Source organism: Sinohyriopsis cumingii, chromosome 19 (genome assembly GCF_028554795.1).
Source record: "Sinohyriopsis cumingii isolate HCF-2022 chromosome 19, ASM2855479v2, whole genome shotgun sequence".
Lineage (NCBI taxonomy): Eukaryota > Metazoa > Mollusca > Bivalvia > Unionida > Unionidae > Sinohyriopsis > Sinohyriopsis cumingii.
In genome coordinates this window covers 38,134,687-38,151,454 of record NC_142979.1, presented here as the reverse complement: position 1 = coordinate 38,151,454, position 16,768 = coordinate 38,134,687, and the positions used below count along the sequence as shown (strand labels likewise).

Below are 16,768 nucleotides of genomic sequence, written 5' to 3'. Positions count from 1 at the left end.
GTGATACATCATCGATGATATTATTAGGACAGGCAATAAAAGCAGATCCGGTTTTGTCGGGTCCTTCAGGAGATATCATCCCTAGATCTTCGATGATATCCTCGCTTGGTTTTTCCGGAACCTCTTCTATTTCTAAAGCAGAGAAAGCTGGAACTAGTTTCTCTTTTTTAGGTCTTCCACGTTTCCGTTTAGGTTCCTGTTGTTGCAATGGAGGAGGAAGTCTATATTCTTCATCCTGCAACATAAATTGTTCAGGCTCTGATTGTTTTGTTTTTTTTTTGTTTTGTAACTCGCTTTCGTTCTTGTAACCGCTGTTGTTGTTCTTTTTTCTTTTCATCTTTCAAATATTTATCATACGTAAAAATACCCGTTTTTAAAATATTATGATCCATATCACCTTTGGATATCTTAGGAATATCTCGTCTTATTTTATACACGTAATCAGCCCAATCATCTCGAGACATACCTTTATCAGCTCCTGGTTTTAAAAATTCATGTCTGCGATGAAAATTATCAACAATCCAAACGGGAAGTCGTTTAAAATCTTCTTCGGTATCTAATGGAATAGTAATAATAACTTGTATGATTCTCCCCCTCTGCTGCTCCATTTTTTCCTCTCTCATTTTGGTGGTGATAGAAGAGTTCTATTTATGCATTTTTTGTCGGGATTTAAAGATAATTGTTTATTATTGAGAATATGAACTCAGGATGTGGATTTTCGTGTGTATTTCGGCGAAAGTGCACAGTGAGTAATAATGCCTTGGTGATGATCCGGGAGTGAAGTCTGTGTTCTGTATACATGCTGCTCTGTTGACAGTCCAGCAGGTCAATCTTTGTGAAGAACTTCACTGCATAGTCATCTTTGAAGATATTTTAGATTAACATCTTATTTGTGTTGATTGTCACACAGTGGAAAGAGCAGTATTGAGAAACAAATGTAGTAGTAAAATTAATTTTGTTCTCTGTCCAATCATCGGAAAGTTGTTCCGAATAATGTTTTCCAGGCGGCGAATTATATCGTAATCCGAGAGGTTCCGTTTGTTTCTTGCCTGATGTGACAAAAGCGGAAGTAATCCGATTGAACGCTAAATATAGTAAAATTTGGGTTTTCCTGTCCTGTCAGTAACGTTGCCTGATCTGACAAAAGCAGAAGTAATCCGATTGAACGCTAAATATAGTAAAATTTGGGTTTTCCTGTCCTGTCAGTAACGTAACTGAAAATTTACAATAAAGAAATTCAACTCTTTGATGACGAAATTAAAATAGCTCCAAAATTCAGCTAGATGTAAAGATATGTGTCCAAGAAGTAAGATTCAGTTTCATTAGTATATTTGCAGTAATTGTTTCATAGTTTCCACCTTTTATGGACGTATCCAAGTTCCTAGTTCCGCGTCACCCCATTTCAAAATAAACTCCACAGGCACTTTTTCAAGGGTTAACTAATGATAATACCCCGAATTAATTAGGGAGGTTATTAGTTTCCCCATGAATCAAGTGCCTATGATAAAAAAATTCCCAAAGTTCGATGCAAACTTCAAACCCCTTTCTGGTATTGAGCTAGTCCTACATGTAAGACCTCGACGCTGATATTTATGTTTTGGGCGTCTAGAGGAATTAAATGGTCCCATTATGATGTCTGATATGTCTGCCATATTGACCATATAAAAATCTTAGCACTATTCTTACTTAAGAGAAAGTCATGCTAATGTGGGGTTTTCACCAGAAGACATATTGTCTTGTTGGTTCTAAATGAAAATGGTGTTGATCTGTTGTCCAATATGGCCACCACAGTGACCATCTAGAATAGCTAGTAATAATAACAAAATCTTGAATGTGTGACTTTCATTAATTGTGATTCATCATCTTGATTGTTGGAGCAAATTTTGTGTACATTGTATTGTTTTGTGATTTTTGTGTGTTATGTCATGTGTGAAGTTCCTGTTTTTTTTTTTTGTTTGTTTATGGACTTATGTCTGAAATAAATGTATTATTATTATCATTATTATTATTATTATTGTTTTCATAAAATAATCAATCAATAATTTTGGCATAAATTTCATCAGTAAGCATCTAGCCAATCCAGATATCATGGTCAACTGCTGTAGCTTGCATGTGGCTGTTAGATATATGTCTCTCAGGTAGGCTAGGCTGCTTGTTGTGTGTTCATGAAAATTCTTGAGAAGCTTAGGGAAAACTATACATTTTGTGCCTTTCTGTTAATTCTTTTGTGTCATCCATCATTCAATGACCTATAAAAAGTCAATCCTTAATTACAGTTTTGGACGATATTTGTTTACATGAACCTAATAATGAATTTAATTTATCAAGATATATATGCATTATTATAAGTACGTATAACCATATATACAAATTATTTTTTCAGGATTCTGTGACAATATACTTTGTAAGCCATAACAACAATGGAAGTCATGGAAATGGAACAGTTCATTTGTTCTGTATTTTCCTTGCCAAAGAAATGCTACCCACGATTCAACAGCTTCCAGAAACAGTTCCTTAGCATCAGCTCAAGGTTTCAAGTGACACTGGAGAAGTTTCATAAACTGACAAAGACTAAAGGTTATTGTCATTTGAGGATCAATACCAATATTTGATGTATGCATTTATTGAGAAAAAAAAGCAGGCAATTATTGTGCAGATACTTTTTTGTGAATTTGATTTGTTTTAGCTAGTTTTTAAGACATATCACAGTAGACTTATATTCTTAATCTTCTGTTCAATTAGCTATCAGACTGATACAGTATAAGGTGCATTGCATGAGGTTACTTAAAACAGCCAGTTTGCTATGAGGACGGAACTGGTAACCCAGTGCTATGGATCAGCTCTTCTGCTTATTTAAACCTACTACTATTTATTTTAGCTCAAATGGCTATAAATCTAAATAAGCTTATATTATTAGCCAGTGTCCAATGTACATAATCTTTCAGCATTAAAAAGAGGGTTAAACTTTTTTTAAATCAATGGTTGACCCTGGGTAACCATCGTTGAAAAATCAGTTTGCCCAAAAGATTTGTCTGGTTCACCAGTAAATTACAGTTGTTGCCCAAAAAGGGCAGTAATCAGTATTATTCACCAACTTTTGTTACGATTATACTTATGTGTGAAATCTAGAAAATTATTGGACAGGTGCAAAAATTTTCATATTTTCTTTGTTCATATAGTTTCAGCTCAAACTTATACCCTTGTATTTTCTCATGTGATAATATGAGATTTCCCATCGATCCATAATGTATGAATGTGTATGGCTACCTAGAGCAACAACAATTAAATTGAAACTGCGTTACTCTTTGGAAATGGAAATCATATTTTGCTAAATCTTGATGTTATTCAAATCTCTTTCAAGGTATTTCCCTGTGTTACCTTGACAACAGTGATAAACTTTTGGTGCACTGTTGAATCAGACTTGCTTTGTAGTCAGACAGTTTACAAATGTCACAAATTTAATTTAAAGAAACATATTAGGTCTTATTATATGCTCATTTTTTTCCACGTTAACTTTGCATTGTCAGAATCGTTCAGTATTACCCAATACTGAACTCGCGCGACAATACACATATAGCATTCACATGCATAAAGGAACTACTTTCTATTGTAAACAAACAATGGACGCAGATGCCAGCACTTTTGATTTGTACAAATCATGTACACTCGCCTGAGAGGCTCTTTATGTTGTGGTTGTTTCAATTTGTTTCTGAATGAACTAAAACAGAAGTTTCATGGACTGCCACTTACCAGCTGCTTTGGCACATTCCACTTTGATACAGTGTTACAGACTTGGGCTAGCTACGTTATATAAGATATGCAAGATAAGGTCCTTACATTAACATACAAGTGACAAGTCATATACACTTCTTTAGCTGGTGATAAGAATGGCAAAATAAAATTTACTTACAGTTTTACATCCTGAATTTTCTCAAAATGTATTTTCTTAATTCTGCAAATCCGATTTACATGAGCCGTGTCATAGGTTTTCAGTCTGGATTACACATTTCGAAATTGTGCTGTAATTTCGATGATAAGTGCAATTGCATCCTCCTTACTGCACTCAAAATGAAATAAGCATTAAATTCCATAACGTCTCTTTGATAATCACAAACTTTCGTCAAATCGAAACAAACTACCAAAATATATTCACTCCAGATCAAATGGAAAAGTTGTTGCAATGCGCATTCATTCACAATATGACTGCAAATTTCAGTTTTTACTAGACCCTCCATTTTCTTTCGAAAGTTATGTCGAGCACGCAACTAAGTTCAGATTTATCTGGGCGGAGTTATGTGCGCATTAGTAATGATGTTATTGTGTAATGAAAAATCTGCGCTTGTTTATTTAGTTTGGAATATGGTATTCATTCATTTGCGTTGTTTCTTATAGTGTATATTGTTTATATAATTGAACCTTAGGTTGAATAAAAAAAGGAGCATATAATAAAAAGATTACTGCATTTGTATGAGAAAATATGAATTCGTTTTGTCAGATGGATATACTGCACATCCAAGGTCGTGCAGTATTCCATCCCAAAACTTGTTCATATTTTCCCATACAAATGCAGTAACCTATAATCCTAATCCAACTGCTGTCTTAAGTCTCTGATATTTTTATGATCATATCCAGAAAGTGAGGCAAATTGATAAATAAGATGGTATGGGCATGTGCTGAATAGTGAGCTTAATCCTGTAGGCTTCAGTTCTGGAGTTAGTTTGGTATATAATAACAAGAAAATTTTCTTTTTCAGGCTAAATACTACACATATTTCGTAGAATAAAACACTTCTGTTTAACTCAAGGCTTTGCCACTCATTACAGTATCAACTGTTTTATTCCATATGATGAAAGAAATGGGTATTAATATGGCAAAAGAAAGTATCATCAATGACTATGGCTAGACAGTCTTGCAAAAAGCATTGTCCCATTGGATACCCAGATTACAAAATCAGATTGCCAGTAAAATCATTTAGTAGTCTCCATTAGATATTCCCTAATATGATTCCATTTTTAAATATTTAATCAACAGTAAATAAATGTCCAATCAAATTGTTAACTTCATACTGAAATAAATGATACCAAAAATGTATAATTTATTCAGTACCAGAGTTTTGCTATTTATTGCTTCCTGGTTTCTATGTGTGCTCTTGGAGCACAAAGGAACTGTGACATTGATGTACAAGAACCATTTTCTCTGAAGAAGAGAAACTTTTAAAATACCATTCAGACAAATGCTTGATCATTATAGAACAAATTTCCTATAGTTTTAAGCCAAGAAGAAGCAATGGCCAATAATTCCATACAAGTGACATCAGTATACCATCAAATATTGTTGGCACCATCAGATATTGTTGTCATTACTAGAAATATAGAATCCCTTTCAAAAACACAAAAAAACATTAACCCTAAAACCAAAGTCATGGTAAAACTTTTGAGCATCTGTAGATGCAATAATCTAACCATGAAGTGCATCACATACCATAAATACTTGTGTGTTCTTTTATTTAGCAAAGTTAAGAGATTGATTTTCTAGAGGGTAACAACTTCTTCAATCTGCCACTCACACATTTCTAAATAATAATAATAATAATGAAGACTTTGTATAGCACATAATCTTTCGAAGCTCTAAGCGCTTTACAACATTAGACAACACCTATAAGATGAAAAAACATATGATAATATTATTACAAAAACAAACACCATGAAATAAAAAAATAAAAAAATAAAAAAAAACATGCTAAGAATATTTCAGGTAGGAAACATTATTAGGTCTTTAAGTTTGTTCTTGCAGTTGAAGTAAGTGAGTTTTGAGAGCCCTCTTGAATGTGATCACTGTGTCTTTGTGTCTGAGTTCAGTGGGCAATTCATTCCACGTTGCTGGGCCCTGGTATGCAAAAGAACGCTGTCCATATGACTTTGTTTTCATAGTGGGAGTAATGAGTATACGATTATCAGAAGAGGAGCGTAAGTATGTTGCTGGTGTGTACACATGGGTGAGGTCAGATAGGTATGTTGGACTAGAGTCTGACAGTGAAACATATCACAGAGAACAAATTTTGTGTTTGATTCTGGATCGAATGGATAGCCAGTTTAGGGTACAGAGCAGCGGGGAGGTGTGCTCTGATCGTGGTACTCTAAGTACGATCCGAGCAGCTTTGTTTTGAACTTTTTGAAGTTTCTGAGTAGATATTGAGATGAACCAGACAGAATTGAATTACAATAGTCCAGTCTTGAAAGTACTAATGAATACTCAAGTGTTTTAGTGGCATCAACTGAAAGATATTTGCGATTTGAGCTGATGCGTCTCAGATCAAGATATGCAGCCTTGCATGACATGTTGGTGCATTGTGAGAGTACCGTCCAGAGTAACACCTAGGTTTCATACTGATTGTGTGAATTTAATGTTGGTGCTGCTAATATTTATTGTTTGAGGTAAAGGATGTGAAATAGAGTATTTGTGTTGTGATCAGAATGGCCTCAGTTTTATCATCATTCATCTGCAGCTTGTTACAAGTCATCGATGATTTCACATCAGAAATGCACTTCTCTACACCTTGGATGGTAGCAACAACTTCAGTTGGGTGGCTAGATTTGTATATTTGGGTGTCATCAACGTACAGTTGATGAGACACTGGATGATGATCTATGATCTATGAAACTTGAGAGTGACTGAGTGTATAGCATGAAGAGAAAAGGTCCAAGAACAGACACCTGTGGAACACCACAACATAGATCGACTGGGCTGGAGTGCATTCCATTTGCAGATACAATTTGTGTTCTGTTGACCAAATAGGACTTTAACCACATTAAGGATGTATCATGAGTGCCAAATACATGCTGGAGACGGTGAAGTAATATATCATGGTCTACTGTGTCATATGCTGCAGATAAATCAAGGAGGGTGAGGACTGTAATCTTTCCGCTATCCAACGCAGAGAATGTCATTAACTACTTTTAGAAGAGTAGTTTATGTAGTGTGGCAAGGGCAATATGCAAATTGTACATTGCTAAAAAGACTGTTTGAATTTAGATGAGATACAAGCTGGGATAGAACAACCTTTTCTAAGATTTTTTATATGAATGGGAGATTAGAAACTGGGCGGTAGTTCTTTAAATTGTTATGGTCTAGTGTTGGTATCGTCAGCAGAGGCTTTACAATGGTGGGAATTCCCCGGATGAGAGAGAGGTATTAATAACATCAGTTAGTGAAGGCGATACTGGATCTAAGCACTCAAGCAGCAGTGATGTTGGAATTGGATCAAGTTCACATGACTTTGGTACACTCTTCATCAGGATTGTACCTACGAAATCCATAGAGACAGTTTCAAATGCTGCTAAATTTTGCCGCTCAGATTCTGTATCCCAACTGTATGGTGACGAGGAGTCAATTGAAATTGTGGTGTCAAGCTTATCTCTAATGCTTTGTACTTTGTCATGGAAGAAATTTGCAAACATGTCCGGAAGGTTGACTGGAGAGAAGGTAGTTGGAAGTGGTGTTGATTTGTTCCTTGATATTAGCTTGTTAGTAATCTCGAAGAGCTCTTTGCAGCTGGAACTTTCCATCATCTTAGTAGTGTAGTGGGCTGATTTCACTGCATGGACTATATTTGTGACATTCTTCTTAGCGACTTCATAGATTTGCTTATGAATAGTGAGTCTGGTGGAAACCCAGAGCCTCTTAGCTTTACAGCGGCCTCTTTTAGCTTCTAGCATGCATGGAGTCTTGCCTTGTTTGGGATTTCATTGCATAGCAATGAAAACTGAAGCAATCTGGTTAACTGAGGCTGATAAATTATATAACATATTGTGTTCAAGTAATACTAATTATGTCAGTTAATACTTCAAAAATGATTGTTAAAGAAATAACATAATGGTCACTTTTTCTTGCATTATTCTTTATAATCCTACCAACTTTTCATTGAATTCCCTCATGATGTTTTAAAGTATATTATTCACACACATAAACACAGGAGAGATTACGTAACACTGAGACTATCATGTTTACAGTAAAAATCAGTAACATGTGAATTTTTAGAGCAAGGGACATTACTGTATTTGCAATAGAAAAGAAAATTGAAAAAGTCGAAGATGAATCCAAGCATGATAAGAAATGATACAGTGGTGTAATTTTCTGTGTTTGAAATAGAATGAATTTCCTGATTTTGTCTGCTGTATTAAAATCAGGAAAGGCAATAATATTCTTATCTAATATTAGTATCCTTCCAATGCATTACCACATTTGCCTTTTCTCTGACAGATAAATGTGTGAGATATGAGTGATGTGGCTGTATTGTATTCCAAAGTTGTTTGTGTGTAAATGCACGTAAATATTTTGGTTTGGTTTGGTGTATAACAGCACGGCATTGCTTGTAGGTTGTTTACTGCTGAGACAGATGTAGTAAAATGCCTTACTCTATGACACTTTAGTTATCCTAATAGAAGCCCCCCATGTATTGAATGCCCTTTTCTTTTTTCCACAAAATAAAAAAGGAATTTCTACCTTATCAAGGCTTATAAATTGTATATATCCGTTATAGTATATTCAAATAATTAAAACAGTACATGAGTAATCCAATGACTGTTAGAAAAATCAAAACAATTTATGAAAGTTTTTAGTCAAACAGTGTGTAAGGTATTAAACAAATACACCCTTTTGGAAACTGCAATACACCTGGGGCATCAATTAGACTAACTACAGTAATTGCTTTTCTGGTAGGATTATTACTGATTTACATGTTTTACCACCTCATCTCCTTTTATGGTGACTTTCTTTTGGTGTTTAGTCTATTTATATAGGAAATGATTGTGAGGTAAAATTAGGATTTGGTTCCTGTTAATGTCTCTCATTACAAGTGCTTTTTTGTTATGATATCCCCACAGAGACAGAAGATCTCCAGCAGATAAGAAAAATTACCAAGAGCCTGGCAGATGCCAAGGAAGTGCAGGTTGCCATCTTTGGAAAATTTCATGATGAAATATCATCCCGTAACTTGGTTACTGCCAAAGATAGCAAATATCTTACATCAGACTGTGTCCCATCAAGACTTCGAAGAAGTGAGTGGACGACTAAGACTGTGCTATGCAGTGATGATGAGGGGATGCCAGTTGCTCATATCTACCTAGTGTATGTGCACAAAAATGACAAATTACAGGTAAAAGAAATTCAGAAAATACCATCATTTATGCAATATAATTTCATGCTGGGGGTTAGAGATTGTCAGATAAGAAAAAAATATTTGTAAAGGTTTACTATGCTATATAGACATAAACAATGAAAATTCAGCATTCACTTGGAGAAAAAAGAACAATATAATACAGAAAGCATGATTTTTGGATAATAGTTTTACCTCATTTGAAAACTTCTTCGACTTTTTCTGTTAAACTGTAAGTTTGAAAACAAAAAACATGATAGTGATTGAACCATTTATTCCTGATGGGGTACATACTTTTTTTTATTATACATTTTGTATTTGCACCAAATCATACATTTTAAAAACCATGATCAGTGTTCCTTCTATGGAAAGAACATAATCATTTTCCCAATCCACAAATTGGACAACCATGAGAAATACCATCTTTAACAAAACCTGGAAACTTTTTACCCAGGAAAAGAATAAATACTCAATACAAAGTTTTTACATTTTTGCATATGACCACTCTGGTTGCCTAGTGGTTAGAATGTCCACCTCAGTTGCTGGAGGTCACAGGTTTGAACCCTTCCTGAGTCATACCAAAGGCATATAAAATGGTACTAACAGCTGCCTCGCTAGGCACTCATCATAAAGTGGTTAGTGTTAAGGCTGGTGTCAGGATAATATGACTAGGTGGGATATCATGCTACATTTTCTGATGTCCCCATGCGAGAAATCACTATAAACTGCCACACTGCAGACATTGTAGCAGTATGACTGATAAATTGTTAAAGCTACATTAAATATTCAAATCACACATGCACACATATTTACCCATATAAATTAATTATTAAATAGTAAGATGAAATATTTTAGTGCAATTGTCCAGGCAATATTAATCTCAAACACAGAATTTAAATGCAGTCTCCTCACTGTACCAGAGTTCTGTGTGTTTGTACATATATATTTAGGAAAAGTTTACAAATTGAGTACTTAGACAAACAAACTTAAAAGATGCAAGACTTGCAAAAAATAACAGCAAACAATCCTCATGTATCAAAATTTCTCATTGTTGCAAGTTTTGCACATGCTCAACAGTATGCCTTTTATAAACAGTATGCTTCTGGTGTAAGCGTTATGCCTTTTCTCACCAATTTACATCTTATGCCTGCTGTATATGGATTACACTTTTCCTGTACAATAAAAATAAAAATAAAAATGAAGCAATAAAAGTTGGGTTTGTAATTTATATTATCATCTCTAATTCCACTCTTCATAAAAATTTGACAACAGTTTTTAGTAACCAGTATATATAGACTGGCATTGTTTATCAGTAATCAGTACAGATGTCATTTTGTAACAGTTGCAAGTAATTGGTATATATTGATTGGCATTGCATAACAGTTTTAGTATCTATTTATTATATGCTTATTTTTGTCTCCATTAATTTTACATGGTCAGAATTGTGAAGTATTTTACGATACTGAATACCTTGATATTGTGCGCTTGTACACAATATGAGTGCCAACAAATAATGTAGTGTATTAGGATCTACTTTGTAAACAAACCATGAACTCTCATTTAGTAGAGACCTCTTCAGTGGCCTAGTGGTTAGAGCATCCCTGGTTGAGTCATACCAAAGACTTACAAAATGGTACTAACAGCTTGCTCGCTTGGCACTCAGCATTAAGAGGTTAGTGTTCTAAGGGCTGGTTGGCCTGGTGTCAGGATAATGTGACTGGGTGGGACATCATGCTACATGTCTGTGGCATGATGCCCCAGTGCTAGACATCACTATAAACTGTCACACTGCAGACATCATAGCGATATGACTGAAAAATTGTTAAAGCTACGTTAGAAATCCAAAACACACACACACTCATATAATAGACACTTTAGGTTTTGGTTGATTAGATTTGTTTGTGAATGAACTAAACAAGCTGTTGTGTCCATTTAAAATTATAGATGATAAAGTAATGATGTGGATGAGTTTACTGAGTCAGAAATGAAACTTTCAAAAAAAGCATATGAATGAACATAATATTCACAATGTCAGCAACAAATGTGACGAATGCAGTAATCGAAAATACCGTTCTGATCATTGAAACAGTTGTTAGGAGAAATGTTTGTATCTTTTTGCAAAATAGAATGGTTCAGAGTTTTCATGGGTCTGTAAAACTTTAGCATAGAAAAGCATATTGAGGCCAAGGGCTATTGCATATCTATCAGAAATGCACCATTTCTCAATTCTGTCAAAATACTAGTGTCGAGAAGAAAAAAAGCAACTGAAGGTTTGTCCGGAAACTAAGAGCCTCAGAACCAATAAGCCAAGACAATGAAAAACTATTGTTTCCACTGGCTGAATGGATTGTCGCAAAATTTTGAAATGTCATAACAAACTCTCATTCTTTCCAGATATTAGATTTTAGGGTCAGAATTTCTTTTGTCCTGAACTTTTTTTTTTCCCTACTGTTATGGTGCTCTAGTGGTTAGAGCATCCGCCTTAGATGCAAGAGATTGCGAGTTCAATCCTCAGCCGAGTCATATCAAGATTTATAAAAATGATTCTCACAGCTGCCTCTCTTAGCACTCAGCATTAAGAAGTTAGTATTAGAACTGGTGACTGGGTGGGAGATGATGCTACATGTCTGCAGCATGATGCCCCAGTGCTAGACATCAATATATACTGCCATACTGCAGACATAGCAATATGACTGAAAAAAATTTAAAGCTAAAAATCCAAATCAAACACATGCTTTTTTCTGTTGAATGCGCTATGCAGTTTGTTTCTCGAAATGAATTACCATACCTTTACCTGTCCTATTTCCTTTTGGGTACAGTAATAAATCAGGGTCACTATCCAGAAGAATGGTTTAAGAAAGAGTCCAGTTTACCAGTGTTTCATCTCATAAAATAAAGGTTCTCATCTTGTAAATTTTGTGATATTTTGGGATCTGATCCCTCTCGTGGGTCATCTTTGAGCAGAACCAAAAACAGCTTCCATCTTGCCTCTCATCTGCATAGAGGCAAGTATAGTACCAAGTTTATACAAGTCTGCCAAAAAATGATAAAGGAAAGAGCTATTAAGGCTGGGTGAAAAGAATCTTAAATACATGTATCAAAAGATTGGGAAAATGTAGACATGTTGAACAGAAGCATAAAGAATCAGTCAGATTCCCTTAATATTGAGTTTGCTGTAGGTATTTGAAGATGGAAGAATATGGCCAAATTTCTCCCAGAACTTTGACTCCATTATATAGAAAGCTAAAGAAATCAAGTTCAAAACCCTCATATCAAGGAAATACACAGTATAACAAAGTCAATGAAATTAATCTATAGAAGTGAGGGAATTGAGCGAGATATATATAGAAAATTCTATAATTCTATTTTTGTTCTAATAAAAGTTCAGACTATTGGTACTTTGAGCATGATTTTTCAGAAGGTTTTAGATAGAGCTTGACAAGGACCAGAAACTAAAGGTCCTAAAAGTAGGGACCCTCACTTGCAAGAAGTCTGCTTAATGTCTTATTTTCTTTTATGTAGGATTTGGCCCAGGACATTCAGAAAGAGATATCATCACTTTGCCTTCCATCCTTCAAAAACTTGCTGCTTCTGTTTGGACTAGATCCTTCTCTTGATAGAGAAGATTCTTCAGTGAAAAGTTTTGAGAATTCCCTCAAAAATTTATTCCATAAGACCACTAAAGGGAATATTCTTGGAGAAGGAGAAGAACTAGGTAAAGAGCATCATGTATATTTCAAATCATCATCATATGAAGATTTGATATCATCAGAAGGGGAACTGCCTAAAATAATCCAGACCCATCTAGAATGGAAGGTGGTACAACCATTGCTGGACATGAGAGAACTTATTATATCCAATACCCGAACATACAGGAAGAATTCTGAGGAAACCTTTCAGGGTCCAGTTGCAGTAGAAGAGTCCCTGAAAAAGAGGTTCTTGGAGACTTTCTTAAAGAATCGAAGATACATTGTAGATTCACTTTTTGGTAAATTCTTCTTTCAGGAAGGAATAATGGATTGTGAAAAGATGGCAGAGGTACTCTTAGAAAATCTGGCACAGGTTCTGCAATGCCTGATGGTTGAAGTTCTGGCAAAAATATATGGAATTAAAGAGTATCATCTTCATGAAATGCTTGAAGGGATGGTATTTAAAGAAGGATGCAGTAACATTATAGGGCATTGCATAAAGGAAAATGCCTTTCAGTCACTTCCACCAGACTTTTTCGGTTATGAATGTAACAATTTGCAAAAGGAGAGCAACCAACTTTTTAACATATTTTCCAAAATCCATGTACCAATTTTGGATGAACTGAAGAAAACTGCAGATACAGACTTGAAGGAAATTGCAGAGATAGCTCATAAAGAGTTAGAGGAAAGGTTTAAACCAACATGGATCAATTTGGCCATACAGCAGAAACAGAAGTATGAAATTGAAAGCATCCTTGAACAAACAGAGGTTTCAAACAGCAAATCCTATCAGCTGCCTCTATCTACAGGACTGAAGGATGATCTACTGAGGTAAATAATATCAACTTTTGTATTCAATGACATTTTTAGCTTTATTTTTGGAAAGGAAAGTATTTTAGTGCAAAATAATTAAAAAACAACATGCCTTCGTGAAGATTTAGTTTGCAGCACAATGGATTTCTTGAGTTTGAATGACAGCTTAGTTGCTAACTTATATATAATGACTCGAGGTGATAACTTGTCAAAGTCTTTTAAGCTAACAATTCACACAGTCACTCAAATATGTATATTTGGTATTTACAGGAATGTAATTTTAGTATAGGCATACTTAGAAGGGTCATGCAAACATGAAGATTATCTTCTTGATTTGAATATTAGAGAGAGGTTTCCTCGTAAATAGGTCAGCTCATTTGCCATACATCTTTCCCACATTGTCAAAAAAAAAATGAAACTCTATTTTTGCAAGTATTTATCCAAAATGTTTTGTCCAATGTTCAAGGCTTTCTGAGATGAAATTAACATGGCGTCCTGATTTGGAAAAATGCTTTAATTATTTTCAGATAACTTTAGATGATTACTTAACATTTTTTAAGTCTTGTAAACTTTGACAGGCTTCAGAACTTAAAATCAGTGCAGTATTCTAAAATCTATTATAGTCACTGCAATTTTTCATGTGCAATTAATGTGTTTTTGTTTTTATCAGGATTAAGGGTGTTGAAGGACTGGCCATGATTTGTGGGGAGCTTCAGGTCCATATTGCAGACTTTTCCAATGTACAACAGGAAAAAGAAGTACTAAAGCAGATTGATGATGATATTGTAAAACACAAATATTGGCAAAGCTATAAGATTGGTGTCATCACAAAGAAACCTCAACAATACTGTTCTGTTGGAGCAACCCTTTATTGTCCAGCACTTGATAGACATGGTACACTTGGCGGTTTTGTGGTTGATATGAATGAAAATCTATATTTCCTTACATGTGCTCATATTGTTCCCAATAATGTTGATGTCCATGTTGAGATTAAACAAGAAGAAGATTGTTCTTTAACTATAGGAAGATCTGTGAAACTGCAGGTTGGAAGAGAAAATCACATGATGGTGGACAGTGTTGATATCATGGCTGTACGGGTTCATGCAGAACAAAACTCCATGTGCATTCCGTTTTTCAAAACAGCTGATGGAAACTTTGGTCCAAGTGTTATGGTTCAACCTTTTGATTCTTCGTTGAAAGAATACCATAACATTTACAAGTGGGGAGCATACACAAATCTAACACATGGGATTTTGCATACAGGAAATTATAACAAAGAACTTTTTTCAGATTGTGGGTTAAACGATTCCAAATACATTTATGTTTTGATTGAGCAAGTTCCAGTTGATGATGATAATAATGAGACTTTTGCCATGCCAGGTGACAGTGGGGCCATAGTTTGTGCTGAAGGTGAAGATGAAATACAGACTATAGCTATGATCCAAGGTGGAGATATGGTCATTAGGACTGGTTTGATAAATGTGAAATACACCCTTGGATTTTATCTGTGGTGTGGTCTTGATAAGTTGCTCAAGAGGTCAGATTTAGACCTAACTACAGTGCCATTCTCTAAAGAGAAGCTTGTACAAGTTCTACAAATCTCTCAAGAGAAGCTCAGGCAAGTTCTGTAGAGATGATTAAATATTAATGCCTTAAATATTACTTCAGGTTGTTTTATTGGAAAAATATAACAATTTCAATGACACAAAAACAAGTTTTAGAAAACTTCAAAATCATAATCTTCTGGAGTGTACATGTTGCGTGTATAATCCATTTGTGCCTGAAACAGTATATTAAATAAATTCGGAAATTATTTTATTGTTCGGAATTTGAAATTTTTCAATTCCCAAAAACCAATTATATTGATAGTATTGGGTAAAATGCTGTAAGGTTATACATGTCTAATATGGTTTCTAAGCTTATGTTTTTATAGGGTAATATACGATATGCCTATACTGTTATAAAATGATAATATATAACCTTATTTTGTTATAGGGTGAGACACTATGCTTATTCTTGTATAAGATTAGACTTTCTAACCTTATTCTAGTATAAAGTAAGATATTCTTTGCTTATTCTGGTATAAAATAAGACACCATGCTATTATACTTACGTAACATTATAATATCTAACCTTATTCTGGTATAAGGTAAGGTACGATATTCTTTGCTTATTCTGTTATAAAATAAGTCACCATGTTATTATACTTATATAACATTATACTATCTAACCTTATACTGGTATAAGGTAAGACACTATGCTTATTCTGATATACATTAAGAGATCACAATATTATGCTTGTATAATACTATAATATCTAACCTTATTCTGGTATAGGGTAAGACATGCTATTCTTATTCTTGTATAAGATTAGACTTTCTAACCTTATTCTGATATAAGGTAAGACACCCTAGTCTTGCATAAGATGAAACTTTCTAACCTTATTCTGGTATAAGGAAAGACACCCTAGTCTTGTATATGATTATACTTTCTAACATTATTCTGGTATAAGGTAAGACACCCCAGTCTTATATATGATTATACTTTCTAACCTTATTCTGGTATAAGGTAAGACACACTAGTCTTGTATAAGATGAGACTTTCTAACCTTATTATAAGGTAAGACAACCTAGTCTTGTATACGATTATACTTTCTAACCTTATTCTAGTATCAGGTAAGAAATTTTTTAAAATTAGAATTTCTATCCTTATGGTTGTATAGGTAACCAAGTCTTCTATTAACTTAAAAATTGACATTCTAACTTTTCTGTTGAGACTTTTTAACTGTATTGTTTGATATAGGTTAATATGCTTAATTATTATACTTGTTTAAGATTATACATTATATCATTATATTATTTTTCAAATATATAACAAACACAATTTTTACAATTTTATGTATTTATTAATGTGTAACAAATTTCAAACCAGTAACATGTGACTCTTTACATCCAATTAAATGTGGCGAATGCTGTCAATTTATAAAGACTTGGATTGATTGTACTTTGAAATATGTATAATGAAAAATAAAAGGCACAATTACACACACACACACACATTCTTTATTTCCAAAAGGACAAATCACTTTTTGAACATTTAAATATGTAAAAAG

General features: G+C 34.2%; 1 protein-coding gene across 1 annotated transcript; it reads left to right on the top strand.

Annotated features, from left to right (window-relative positions):
- Nucleotides 1-1,161: 1,161 nt before the first annotated feature.
- On the top strand, nt 1,162-16,644 carry LOC149775517 (uncharacterized). Its single transcript, XM_089944293.1, has 5 exons — nt 1,162-1,306; nt 2,384-2,577; nt 8,883-9,154; nt 12,677-13,674; nt 14,327-16,644. The coding sequence occupies exons 2-5, from the start codon at nt 2,421-2,423 to the stop codon at nt 15,285-15,287; spliced, it is 2,388 nt and encodes a 795-aa protein (XP_089800419.1). The 5' UTR covers nt 1,162-1,306; nt 2,384-2,420; the 3' UTR covers nt 15,288-16,644.
- The last annotated feature ends 124 nt before the right edge of the window (nt 16,645-16,768 follow it).

Coding starts and splice junctions, on each gene's coding strand:
- LOC149775517 (XM_089944293.1), top strand. CDS start 2,421: ATGGAAGTCATGGAAATGGAACAGTTCATTTGTTCTGTATTTTCCTTG. Junction 9,155..12,676: donor ACAAAAATGACAAATTACAG/GTAAAAGAAATT, acceptor TCTTTTATGTAG/GATTTGGCCCAGGACATTCA. Junction 13,675..14,326: donor CTGAAGGATGATCTACTGAG/GTAAATAATATC, acceptor TGTTTTTATCAG/GATTAAGGGTGTTGAAGGAC.